The sequence below is a fragment of the Perna viridis genome, chromosome 11, assembly GCF_037379345.1.
Source record: "Perna viridis isolate PV_CMFRI_1.1 ecotype Kerala chromosome 11, ASM3737934v1, whole genome shotgun sequence".
Classification (NCBI taxonomy): domain Eukaryota; kingdom Metazoa; phylum Mollusca; class Bivalvia; order Mytilida; family Mytilidae; genus Perna; species Perna viridis.
Window position 1 is genome coordinate 10,141,714 of NC_142455.1, and position 14,171 is coordinate 10,155,884.

Here is a 14,171-nt window from a genome sequence, read left to right on the forward strand (position 1 = left end):
TGTAAATTTTGACTATAAGACCTACGAGTACTTTCTTTGGAGTGTGAAATTCTAGAGTATTTATTGTCTTTGGTGGTTAGTTTTTTTCCTAATGTTAAGCATTCCGTTCTAATTTTCTTCATTTTCCCTTGTTCTTTACGCCTAAGCATTCCATGTCGTAAATTGAAAGCTGCCCAATAATATCTAGGCACAGTTTTTTACCTTGAAGGATTTTTCAAATCTTTTGAGTCCTAGATTTCTTAGAATGTCTTCCATGTTAACAAAATGGACGTCATAAAAAACTGAACCGCGCAGACAAGTTCTGGTTGGTATTTTCGTCATTAGATATTGCTTACATAACGTAAATAAAAAGGCCCAAGTCGTTATATATCGAAATATAGTAAAAAGGAAAAGACCTCATATATATATATATAAAAAAACACTGAGCGTAAAAATAAATCCACATAACGTAAAATATATGATGACAAAACATAATCATAAAACGACAGATCCTAAAAACGTAAATGGCAGAATGTAAAGAAAAAAAACAAAATAACGTAATGACGTTACTACATGACGTGGAAACAAAATAACGTAATGACGTTACTTCATGACGTGGATACAAAATAACGCAATGACGTCACTACATGACGTGGATACAAAATAACGTAATGACGTCACTACATGACGTGGAAACAAAATAACGTAATGACGTTACTACATGACGTGGATACAAAATAACGTAATGACGTTACTACATGACGTGGACACAAAATGTAATCATTAAACCACGCAAGTAATATAAAAGTGACAGCACACAAATAAATGTGTATCTCATCAGACTGCGTAGGCGTTCCTTACATTTAAGTGATGAATATATGAAACTATCTAGCTCTGTATGAAAGGTTTCGCTCGCCGTCACTTCCTGTCAGTCTAAAACCAGGCTCTCATTGCTTCCAAGAATATCACTTTATTTCTCATTGACTACCTTATAATGACATCGCCCACTATTATCTTAAAATGTATAAAATATTAACCAACCTTTTCTAGTTATATTGTTTGTATAATACAAAATAGCACAAAAACACTTAGGTTCAATCATAGTATTTTTAATAAAACAACCTACTGCTAAAATAAAAAGTGTTATACTTGAATATTACAATTATTACATTCCAAAACCGCTACAAGGTCACAATGTGGATTTTCTCTTTAATTGAGGTCATATTGTAGGACGCCGATCACTGACTGAAACGACAATGTGTTGATAATACTATACACATGATACACTGAAAGATGTAATAGGATAAAAAAATATCTTGATCGATTTTCAGTGATTTATTTATTCACATAGATCATTCATATCTGAAATGTAAGTATTTAACGTACGCTTTCATGTAATGAGCATAAAAATTCCAAACTAATTTTAAATCTAATGTTTAATTATAATTCAGGGCACTTCCTGAAACTGATTTCTATTTATATTACAGATTGCCTTGATATAAGAAGTAATAAGCTATAATGTAAAACTGTATTATTATCATATTATATATGTTTGATTCTTCAACATGTTAGTTTACATTACTGTTTGTTTGTATTGTCATTGCCATTGGACCATAACCATGTTTTGGATTATGAGTTTGTGTCAATAAAGAATTTGAATTTGTAATTTCAGAAAATTTTACATAAGATTTTAGAATGGTGCTTGTTTATATTGTTGACATAGTTATTTAGATGACTTCTTACTTTACATGTTTTCCTGGGAAACCCGTTCTTAAGTATCAGTATTTGTAAGAATCGTGAAAATTCTGTTAAATGTTAGAAACCAAAAATAGACTTCACATATTTTTATTTAAGTTGTAGGTCTTTATGATGAAATGCAAAATTATCCATTCCAATCTATCTGCTCTTAGGAGATAATCAACATTGAAAATCCAACAGTTTTTATTGTGTTTTATTGTCATTTACATAGTTATCTCTACTTAACAGATAATCAGATGTTCTTAATGTGTGCAGATATTTGTTTTATGTTTTTGTTTGTCTATTTGTTTGTTTTTGGTTTTTTAGTGGTGGGGTTATTTGCTATCGTCTGTGAGTCTAATTTGGGCCTCAAAAGTCCTTTAAACCTGACCACAGGTGTGTTTGTGGTCGAAGATACATTGGGTACGAATATAGCGGGGTATAAGAAATTATATTAATAAATGAAAATTATGCAAGTCTTTTTTATTGTATGTCTCCATCTGGGATCTGTATTTCAGCGCGCATGTTATATGTTATATATGTTGCTCACATTTCATGATTATACAGACTAGGGCTATGGCACTTTCGTATGTAATGTTAACGCTGGTAGCTGTATTAGTTGTTGTCTCGGCGGACCAAAAGCCAAACATTTTATTTATAGTTGCTGATGATTTAGGTAAGTAGTACGTTTCTATTTTTTTTGTATCCAAATATCTTGATTTTTTTATAACTCTTTCATATCAGACTGATTTTGCAGATCTGTCCTTTATCAAAGATGTCGTACATTTTAGTGATTGAAACGCGGGCCATATTCTACTTTAACAAAGCCAAGGGAATAATTATATTCAGAGATTCAATATGTTTTCATAAGCACTTTTGAACAAATGTGATTTCAATGGTTTTTTCTTTGCTTAACTTTGAGATCAGTTACTTTACTAAACGTGTAAATTAACATAGCGAAGCCTCGGCGTTTTCATTCTTTTTTTTTAGCCAACAAAATGATCAATATTATTCGTATGTTGACTTTTTTATTGGTCGACGTTATTACCTTTAATAAAATGATGACAATCAAACTAAATGATGCAGTTGATAACACGTTCTTACAGATTATTACGATGTATGACACAATCAATATAACTTGTGACGTTAATTTTCCGATTATTAACTTTCCATCCACAGGTTGGAATGATGTTGGATTTCACAATCCTGATATAATATCCCCTAACATCGACTACCTTGCAAAGAATGGAATGATATTAAACCACTCGTATGTACAACCAGTATGCACACCGTAAGTTGTTGTGATTAGTATACAATATTTTGCTTGCAAATGCTTTCACAATGAAAATTAGTTCATTTTATAATTTCCCAGGAACAGCCTTTTTGTTCATTTTGATACGTTCATCTAAACGTGTATCTTTGATATTCAGTATGGATTTTTGGGTAAATACTAGTATACATAATGTTTTTTTTGTAGATCGAGAAATGCGTTTTTGTCTGGTTTTTATCCATTCAAGTCTGGTTTGCAGGTATGTTTTTTTAAATTAATGCCATGCAGGAAAGCATGCAATTAACCAAATACGGAATTAATATGTTTAAGTACACGCGAAGAAGTGCCACGCTTGAAGATCGTACGTACTACTGCTTCGTGATGATGTTTGTATGAATAATACTTTATATGCTTATCAAGCGTTACAATGTAATCATTATTCGCGCATTGTCATATGTAAGTCGATTATCTTACGATTTACGCACGAATTTGTAATTTCAATTAATATAAATATAGGATGTTGTGCTGTGTGTAGCTTATAATTATTTACATATATATTATGTTAAGTACTGGAAGCATTTAAGGAGAAGTCGCTGGTGATGTTAGAATTTTTGTTCCGCAGAAAATGCTCGATTTAATATTTGAAAACCAACACACCAAAAAAAAAAAAAATAAAAAAAATAAAAATAAATAAATAATAATAATAAAAAAAAAATAAATAAATAAAAATGATTATTCTGTTTGTCCTGTTACAGAAACGGTTGATTTCACCTCATACTCCGTCATTTACACCATTAAATCGCATTTTTCTTCCTCAGAAACTAAAAGAACTTGGTTAACACCCCATGCAACAGGAAAATAAGGGGAAATAGTATAGTGCATGTTTAATTTTAATTTATAGAAATATGTTTTGTTTCTGTCAGTTTTCACGCGACAGGCTAATAAATACTTATAAGAACTTGAGCATTTGTGTAGGAGCACGTTTATGATTAATTTTTCACTCTCACTTCTTGACGTTTTAGCGCGGAGCATTGCTACCACAAGCACCATCATGTGCACCACTGAACAGAACATTTCTTCCACAGAAACTGAAAGATCTTGGATACAATACACATATTATTGGAAAGTAATGCATAGATACCTGTATACCCTTTTGTGATCGTATCATTATGATTGCGTCTGTTGTGTAAACTGAAAAAAATAAAATCTCACATTTGTTTTTAGTTATTTGAAAATAAAGCAAGATTTTTCTCAAATTTAAAAATATGTATGGAGGCAAAAATGGCAGAATTGAAATTGATATTATTAAATACATACCATGAATTAAATATTTGCATTTATACTATGAATGATATATTTAATATATTTATTTAGCTTCTAGATTTGTTATTTTCTGAAAAAGAATTGACGAAATAATTGGGCCAACTCTGCCTTTTTCTGATTATAAAAAAAAACATACCATTACTCGTGGATGCTTTTAATTTGGATTTCTGTACGGGCCATTGTTTTCGAAAATTTTGAACATAATATACATGTAATCTATACTTTAACTAACAACACTTTTTACACGAGTTATGAACAAGTTTTAGTACGATACAGTTGCATTTATCTTACAATTTCCACTCACTTATGAAATTGGATCATTTTTGGGAAATGTGTTATACTTAGGTGGCATCTTGGTATGTGTAAATGGGAATGTACTCCAACATACAGAGGGTTTGATACATTTTATGGATATTACAATGGTCAAGAAGACTACTTTAACTATACTATTTGTAAGTATATCAACGTGCATTTATGACGAAATGAAATCGAAATTAGACCATAATAAAACCCAACTTTTTTTCACACTTTATGATAATTTAACCAAGATAATTGCTGATGCGCGGAACAAAATAAGAGAATAACCGTTTAAGTATTATACGTGGTTGGAACATTTTCGTCTTCTTCATATATTCTTCTATATTTTTCTTTCTTTTGTTTGGGCAATTTTAAACTTGGCTCCTTACATTTCATTCTTCTCGCTATTTTTGGCCTTTCGTCATCCTGGATTTGGTCTACCTAGAATCTTGAATCCTGTTCCTCTTTTACCTGATCTATTTAGGAATAAAAACAGCCATACTTATTAATTACTGCTAATACATGTTTACGAAAATGATTTATATTATGAAAGCTGACGTCTTTATATTTGACAGTAGGCGGATCAGACTTTCGAGATAACAAGAAACCAGTAAAACCAGACACATATTCAACGGTAAGTTGCCGTAGTAACTATTCGGGCTTATTCAACCGTAAGTTTTTGTAGTAACCACTTTGGATTTATAAACGGAATGAACGGTGGTTTGCCGTTATAACTATCATCAGTATTTTGTCATAGTTACAGCTATGGAAATGTATACATAGCTTGCAAATCAACTATTGAAGAAAAAAAATCATTTCAGAAGTAACACGCTTTCTGATTGGATAAATTTGGTACATTATCTCATAGACCAAATATTGTATGACAGACGTCATAATCTTTTTCAATGATTTACTCGTTGAATTTGGATACTAAAATTAAATTATAAGGAATTACTGTAATATATTTGTTGGTCTATATGAAAAAACCTCAATGCTCGTTGTCCACACTTGAAAATAATCTACTACGCAGGTTCTTAAGTGTGCACTACGTGATTGAGGTTATTTCTTCATAGACCGAAAAATAATACAGTCATTCTTTACATAATTAAAAAAAATAATATGGAATTCTTAATATTTCTTTCAGTTTGCATACGCTCGTCGTGCTGATCAAATTATATCCGGCCATGATAAAAACAAACCCATGTTTCTGTATTTGCCATTCCAATCTGTTCATGCGCCTATACAGGTAGAGTATATATTTACATATTAACTTTCAATGTGCCATTACCTAAACATTGGTTAAACATTCTTACTATCTGGGCTGGTAATTGTATAACAAAGAATCGTACACAACGCGAAAACATTAGCTTTAGGGCTCAAGCTTGTTTGTGTTTATAAGAAAAATAACAAAGGTGTTCTCCATTCAAAATAATTCAAAATCTTTTTAGCTTTTTACAATTATAAAAAAAACACGATTGTAAGTAAACGTCGGTGATTTCAACGTTTTTTTCAATCGCATTGAATATTCGTGTTCACCTGAATCGTTTTGTTATCATACAATACAAAAAAGATAATTGTAAATGCTGACTGTAAAGTCACCTATAAAACAGAAAAAACACCAGTTCTAAAGACTTGAACAGATATACTAGACATACACGACATGCTGCATAATTGCGGATTTATTTCGAATTTTGAAAATGAAAGTCCTATTATCTGTATGCGCGAAAAACCCTACAAAGACTTGTATTAAGAATGTAGCTGTTCAGTTGACTATATGTGAGTCGCACATATCACATTTTATTTATTATTGGTTATATTCAAATGCATCTGGATGTACTCACTAACGTTTACCGAAGTTAATCAAGTCAAAGGCATGCCACAATTTTTTCGTTGTCCTAAATTATGTTTCTATAAATAACATTTGAACTCTTTTAGTCTTAACAGTTTAATAGTTTAACATTTTTTCTTAAACTCATAGGTTCCAAAATATTACGAAGATATGTACAATAATATAAAGAACAAAGGAAGAAGACAGTTTTCAGGCAGGGTTTTTACACACACACACACACACACACACATATAGAAGAGTCTGAAAAATTCCCATCGATGTAAGAACTGTCAAATTTGCGATGCAAATTTTTGGTCGTTTCCTCCGCGGGACTCGAACTCGCACCGCGCCCTAGACCACTCAACCAGCTAAAAATATAGCTTTCGCTGATAAACAAGTAAATATAACGTCTCAGAATGTGAAGACCCAATATATATGCAGTAACATTTGTGTAAAAAACTACTCCACTCCGTGTCATTATATTAACGTGCTTATCAGGTTTTTAGAAGTTTGAGTAACTGTTTTAGTAGATTAACAACTCTTGGTAACATCAAATAATTACTTGGTCGAATATTTAACATTTTTAATAAAACTTCAGAATTACCGGGCTTAATAGCTTAACACTTGTAATTTATCACAAACATTTCTTACTACATTAAATCCGGCTGAAACCGAACCCTGAATAATCCGAAAACTTGTCAAACCAGACATCTCTGAATGATTCTAATAGCAATTTAACACGTTCCAAAGTCCCGATTTTTCCCGTCTTGCTTACACGCTCTATTTTTACAGGTATGGTCACTGCTATGGATGATGCAATTGGTAACGTCACAGAATCATTGAAGAGAAATGGAATGTTTGAAAATACACTGATTATATTTACAGCTGACGTAAGACCTCTATTTCTATTACTGCTAGAATTAACTTTGATTACTGATTTACCTCATTATGGAATTACCACTAGAGTTTTATTACTTATATTGTCATGTCCTTATTTTATCCCGCACCAAAACTTTCAAAATTTTTCATTTGTTACTTTGTTAGTGATATTTTGACAATTTCATGTTCTGTGTTGTATGTGTATATCTTTATACTTGGAACATTATATAGTGATTACCTTTTTAATCTTGGTTCTTTAGTTCAAATATCTTGTTCCATTATTTCTTTCTATCTCTAATGTTTTGTTTGAACCGAATATTAGTGTTGATTTAGATCATTCAACCTCATCAGATATAATTGTAAGAGCTTAGAATCATTCCATATTAAATTAAGACACTGCCTATGGAAGACGGTATTCATACTGTAGATCAAACCCCATCAAACAAATAATGCTTTTTCGGTTCAAATACATGTATGCTATAATTTTATTGATTGATAGTCCTGTCTTTATTCAGATATGTAAATTTTAGAAAATATTAGATTCATATCCCGCTAAAATCAACAAAATCAAACCTTATCATGAATAATAACTCTTTCAAAGTGCCAATTTCACATATATTCTCATCACTTATTGTCTTGGAAGCGCAACAACGAAATGAACAGTATGAGTGTTGGTGTGTTCTGTTACTGTTTCTGCAATATCATGCTGGACCATTGAGGTACAATTTCATTGAAATGCACTGAAAATAAACATTTCAAGGGCAGATAACTCGGTCAAAAACCTCATTTTTTAAAGATTCTATTGAAAAATTTCTGCGCAAATCAAGTGATGCAGAGATCAAATGATGGTCTTTGCAAAGAGAGAAAGTATCCTTGAGTGAAATTATATTGTCAGATCAGTGCGGTTTTGACATGCATGTTTCTGATTTTTCCCATTTTACATTATTCTTACAAACACTTACACATCAAAGTATTTCATTAAGTTTAGATGTTTTTATTTCATATTCTCAATTTCAGAATGGTGGTTGGCCTCAGTTTTACGGCAACAACTATCCTTTACGAGGATCTAAGATAACAGTTTATGAAGGGGGAACTCGAGCAGCTGCCTTTGTTTACGGAGCTGGATTAAAGAAACAGAAGACTGTTTTTGAAGGGTAAGACTTATTTGTAACATAATTTACAGAAAAATAATTGTTCTCCTTGATTATTTATGGTAAGAATAAGCATGCTGCTGATGAAAGGTGACTTCTTTGAATTCGTGTACAGCATATAAAAAATTGCGATATATATTAAATTAGTAACTTTGGTATTTGCTATTTTGTTTTATGCAAGCTTTAAAAAACAAATGCTTAATTAAGGAAAGTATTTAAAATAACATGAGAAGAAGAGTTAGTTAAGCTATTTGAATATATTATTTGCCTTAACATTCATATTACGTGAGTATTATAGATATCCGTTGTACGTAGTAATATGTAGTCGTACGATGTTAAAGATAAGATATGATAATAATTTTATGCTTGTACAGCATGATGCATGCAGTTGACTGGATGCCGACTATTTTGGCTGCAGCTGGCGGTGAAGAAGGTAATGTTTGCGGTGTACTGATTTTCAATATTTCCCCGTTGGATAGAAAGGCGCGAAAAGTAGTAATTCGGTAATTTCACTCTTGGACTTTCTCTCGTGAAAACGTCACAACTTTGATATCAATCAATGTTGAAAATGTAGATAAATTATGAAGAAAATCTATATAATAAATAGGATAATCAATTGGTTATCGTGAATAACCAAAATATGATAACTACTACAAAGAACGCTTGAGGATTAAACTCGTTAAATCTAGGCGTTTTTCGGCACCCGTGATGATATTTTTGATATTCACTCGTATTTCCAAATAATTGTCCTATTACTCTTTAAAGAAGGAAACTATTTATGACATCATTTTTCGTGGTTTTTGTGGTTTCATCGAACCCGAACTGAAATTCCAAAAATAACGTAAAAATTGTACTAAATTCCAGGAAATTGAAACCACAAATGAACAAACTACTGAGAAACGATTAAAATTAACACAAAAGAAACGAAATGCCTTCATAATCAGTGGCGGCTCCATGGGGAGCAGGGGCTTGACTCCTTCCTTTTTGGAAAATTTGCATTCTCCGGACTAAAACTGACAAAAAAGTGTAAATGATATCCTAGCACCCCCCTTTTTGTAAGGAACCCCTACTGACACCCCTTCCTTTCAAGCGTCTAGACCCACCGCTGTGGTAATATATAATATGTTTCTCTTTTCTGTCTGTGTAGTAATGAAAATGGTGGAAAATCAGTTTAGCATTGCCTAAGGTCCAGCAGTTTTAATCATGTGTGAATTACACAACGAACTGGAACGTTTCAATGAAACTGAATGTCTCTGGAATTCTAACTTTCTTTTTGATCGGTTGAAATTTTCCAGTCGCCCAATTTTTCCTGCCTAGGTTCGAATTTTTAACTTACGTCAAACTAATTCTAAATCATTTTTGTTTTACATGTGACGATTCATTATTTTCATTGAAACAGTGCCAGAAATTGATGGAATAAACCACTGGGATAGTTTACGTAACGGGATGAAAACAACAAGGAGGACTGAATTCGTTTACAACCTAGATACTTCATGGCTGCCTATTAATGGTCATGCTGCTATCAGGTGAGTGCTTCCTTAGCCTATTATTAAATTAAATACTTAATTCAATTGCATACATTATTAAATTGTTCAAGTGGTAATAAATAATAAGACACCAACTATTTAATGTGAAATCAAAACACCAAAAACAGCTGTGATGTCTTCCATGCCTAGACCCACTGTTAGTACCTGCATTTTAACATTGCCGCTCTTTCATGTCATTTAATTGTGTAGGTTTTGGACTTCAGTTTAATGTCTTTCACATGATTTGTATTGTATAGTTTAAAATTGACATAAGGCAACACAAAATAATTCAGTCCGTAAGTCTATTCGGTTTCTGATAGTCATTTGTATTACTGCACAATCAAGAGTTGATGATGATAGAGTAGTAGTTCAACACAGGTCGAGTTGGATTGACAACATGCTTCTGATACGACATTCAAATGTTATTGCGCATGGCAGAATCTCTCGGTAAAGGGATTTGGTTACTTTTTCAATAGTTTTTATTTTGAGTACATCTTGTATACAATGTTTTCTTGGACTTGGATCTTCCTACATATTTGATTCGGATGTTGCTGAGTAGAAGTTACTCATTGAAATACATGTACAGCATATCGAAAATTGTAAAGTGAATATGATTTGGATCTGTTATTTACAGAGTCGGTAATTACAAACTGATTGAGGGATATGCTGGTCCTTATAATGGCTGGTACCCTGTTCCGACCTCGGAGGAAGATGGGAAAGTCGAGGAACCAATCGAGTTAGGATATTATCAATTATATGACGTTTTAAGTAAGTTTTATAAATCTTTTGTTGAATCAAAAGGCAAAAAATAAGTTAAATCCAATTCACGATGATATATTGATGCATAACAAGGACTGAATACAAAACACACTTTTGGACAAAAGTTTAGCGGTCTGACTAAAAAATGCCAAAATATCTCGGTTTAAAGACTAAGTTTTTTTACCCAGCATTCGCCAAAATTAGAAACGCAAACATATTTTTTATATCATACTCATTTTAAATCAATTCCAATTGTTATGATTGTTTATTATTCTTTTTTTGGCAAGCATTTTTTATGCTTATTATGCAAGCATTTAAACCGAATAAAAATCACTACGAATGAAGAGATTGGTTAAAAACATGTCATATATACATCTACAAATGCTTACTGCTTTTATTTTTAGATGATCCAAATGAACGGCACAATCTACATTTAAAGGAAATTAATATTTTAAGGCAACTAAAGGAAAGACTAAACAGTTATAAGAAAGATATTGTGCCACCAGTAACGCTAAAGGCTGATCCAAATTCTAACCCTACTAATTATGGCGGATTTTGGACACCAGGGTGGTGCTAATGATGTGGGAATGGATATGATAGTGATTTCAGTAATACCCTTGGAGCCAACCATGAAAATGACGCCGTTTTTTGTTTTTTGGTTGTTGTTGTTTTTTTTTATTTAAAGAAATTGTTTTGGGTGTTTTTCTTTAAAGAGAAATCACACTTTTGTTTATTCGCATTGTATGGCACAAACTGTTACATCGTCGTCAATTTGTGACGTCGCGTTTTGCGTGAAATTTGCGATTTATATCCCTTTGACCGTAGAAGCAATATGACGTCGGGATTCAAGGGCTGCTTTGGGAAATCTTCTGTAAATGTCAGGCGTCAATCTGTGAGTCCGTCTGTCCTACACAAACTCACGACTACAATTTCACAACGGAACCCGAGGAAACACAATAATAATCAGCATTGTCCGATAGTTTTAGGGGGAGTTATGCCAATTTGATTATCAAACATTTTAGCGATGGTCGGGTTGGAGATATGAAACAATTTTCTTTTCTTGGAGAATTTGAGCTAGATTTTCTAATCACGACACTTTGTTGAACTGAGGAATATGAAAGATAGCCCCGTATTATTGCAAATAAAACATAATTTGCATATTAATTTACTGAGGTAAAAATGTAGAAAAAGTTTCAAACGGAGTATTTAATCCAGGCGTGGAGTCAAAGGGGCGTATCCGGCGAATGCTCCGCGCTTGAAATTTGATTTTTTTTGTTTTTGCATCAAATCAGGATTTTTTTACAAATTCCATCCACAGAAATGTTCTTGCTTCGCATCTCTCGGTCTTCAAATTTTATTTATTAGTCAACTTGAATTATAGATCTCATGCATATATGATCGATTGCCGTCAATTTGCAAAAAAGTTTGCGCAGTATCAGAGTAGGAACACCGGAAAAATAATATAACCTTAGAACCAGGATTTATGTTTACCGACAAGGATGACCTGCCAATTTATTTTCTTGATCAAGCTTTTTTGGAAAATCAAAACGGATGTTTTTTTTTATTTTTATGGTGGGCTAGGATCAAATTGTCTGTCCTGCCCTATTTTTATTAGAAAATGTATACTTTTTTGTCAACATAGAACGCCGAAATATGAGGGTATCACTTCAAATTTCATGGACTTTGGACTTTACCAAAAAACAAATTGTACTTGGGACTTCACTCGAAACATGGAGTGTACTTGACTTGAATGGGGGTGGGGGTGATACCCCCAAATATTTTTCAATGTAAACTAAAAATATTATGACAATAAAAGTTCCTGCTTCTTTATTTCTTGAAAATTTCAATCCTGCATTTTATTTCAAATTTGATATAAAGTACGCCACAAGAAGACACAAACTTGTACAAGTACATTTTGGTGCACTCTCTTACATATACGAATACAAAGTTATATCGCTTCTCTGTTACAAACACATTGCCATTATTGATGTACACAATGTCGCGGATTAAAGTAAGATGATATATATATATATAATCAAGCCTAAGCTACATCCCAACTCTAGAATCGATGCAAGGTTGCAAATTTGCGATGCAAATTTGGTCGCTCTCTCTCTTCTCTGAGATCTATTACAACACCGCCTGCACTAAGTCCAACGCTCTAGACCACTGGGCCAACAAGGCTATACAAAGATATAGCTTTCGTTAACCGAGTTAGGAATTTTTCAGACCCTTCTAGAAGTTCACATTATCTTCTCTGAATCAATTTGATCCGATGGAGCAGTGTAGCGAATAGAGTCACATTCTGAGGACGTTTGTATAATATGGACTTGTTGTGACATGTATAGTTAATTTGATCCTCTATCCTACATACCAACACCTAGATGAGCTGTCCCGCACTACCATGCATCGTGTACATGGTTACAGTCCTAGATTAATCCAACGAGGAGGAACGACCCGGCCAGCGAAAGCTATATTTTATATAGCCTAGCTGACCGAGTGGTCCAAAGAGTTGGACTTTGTGCAGGCGGTGTTGCCATAGATGCCAGAGAGGAGAAGATGTTCGAATCCCGCTGAGTAAGCGAGCAAACTTGCATCGCTGAAACAATTTAGATACATTCAAAACAAGAAATAAACGATCTACATATTAACATATTATGAAATTTAATTACATGCAGGAATTGAAGATAAGACCAAACAAAAATCAGAAAGACAATATGAACTCAATCAAAAACCGAAAGTAGCATCAGGTGTCCTGGAAGGGTAAACATGTCATGAACCATTGAATTATTATCAAAAGTAAAAAAAGAAAAAAAAACAGGAAAATTTCTTTAACAATTCATTCATGATTGATGTTACATTCCAATACAAAAAGGGATACGTATTATCATCACGAATTCTTTACGGAAAATGGTTACAAAGGAAAAGGATAGAGAGTTTTATTACAGCTTTCTTGTTTGTAACAACAAAAAGGAAAAGAACTGAAGACTTTAAATTTCTTTGCGTATGGTCTTCCTGTTGATCTTCATCTTTGTCCAGAAATTGTCTCTTTGTAGTGTGGCAGTGATCTGTATATCTTTTTCTTTACATAAGACTAAGCAAAATATTACTATATTTAACAGAAAAATCTAATAGACACACTCAGATATTTGAGCGATGTTTTAGCTCTTAACAACGTTGACGATATATATCCGGCAAAACTTTCTTTGAATAAAGCCAAATAAATTGATACATGTGTAATAAAGATTATCTGGTTCTTCATTTTAGTATTCATATCAACAATGGAAATCTAAATACTGAAATTTACAATAAAAGGGATGATTTGTCATTCCCTTTTGTTAGTTTTCGGTTTTTAGATGGTGACTTCCGCTTGTCAAGACCACGTGATTCATTTTGCTCCTATTAGTAACAATATTTCGGATTTT

The 14,171-nt window shown here is 32.6% G+C and overlaps 1 protein-coding gene across 3 annotated transcripts; it reads left to right on the forward strand.

Annotated features, from left to right (window-relative positions):
* Nucleotides 1-1,205: 1,205 nt before the first annotated feature.
* Nucleotides 1,206-12,579, forward strand: LOC148602929 (arylsulfatase B-like). 3 transcript variants are annotated; one of them, XM_088552556.1, is made up of 15 exons: nt 1,206-1,348; nt 2,289-2,392; nt 2,896-3,007; nt 3,194-3,245; nt 4,009-4,112; nt 4,655-4,761; nt 5,182-5,240; nt 5,751-5,852; nt 6,585-6,648; nt 7,227-7,324; nt 8,331-8,467; nt 8,839-8,897; nt 9,864-9,990; nt 10,625-10,758; nt 11,154-12,579. In XM_088552556.1, coding segments are annotated over exons 1-15 (1,434 nt in total). In that variant the 5' UTR covers nt 1,206-1,346; the 3' UTR covers nt 11,327-12,579. The 3 variants fall into 3 exon arrangements, with proteins under 3 accessions (XP_088408682.1, XP_088408683.1, XP_088408681.1); XM_088552557.1 differs by having other exon boundaries at nt 1,207-1,348; nt 2,284-2,392; nt 11,154-11,476; XM_088552555.1 differs by lacking the exons at nt 1,206-1,348; nt 2,289-2,392 and having other exon boundaries at nt 2,704-3,007; nt 11,154-11,476.
* Nucleotides 12,580-14,171: the final 1,592 nt, after the last annotated feature.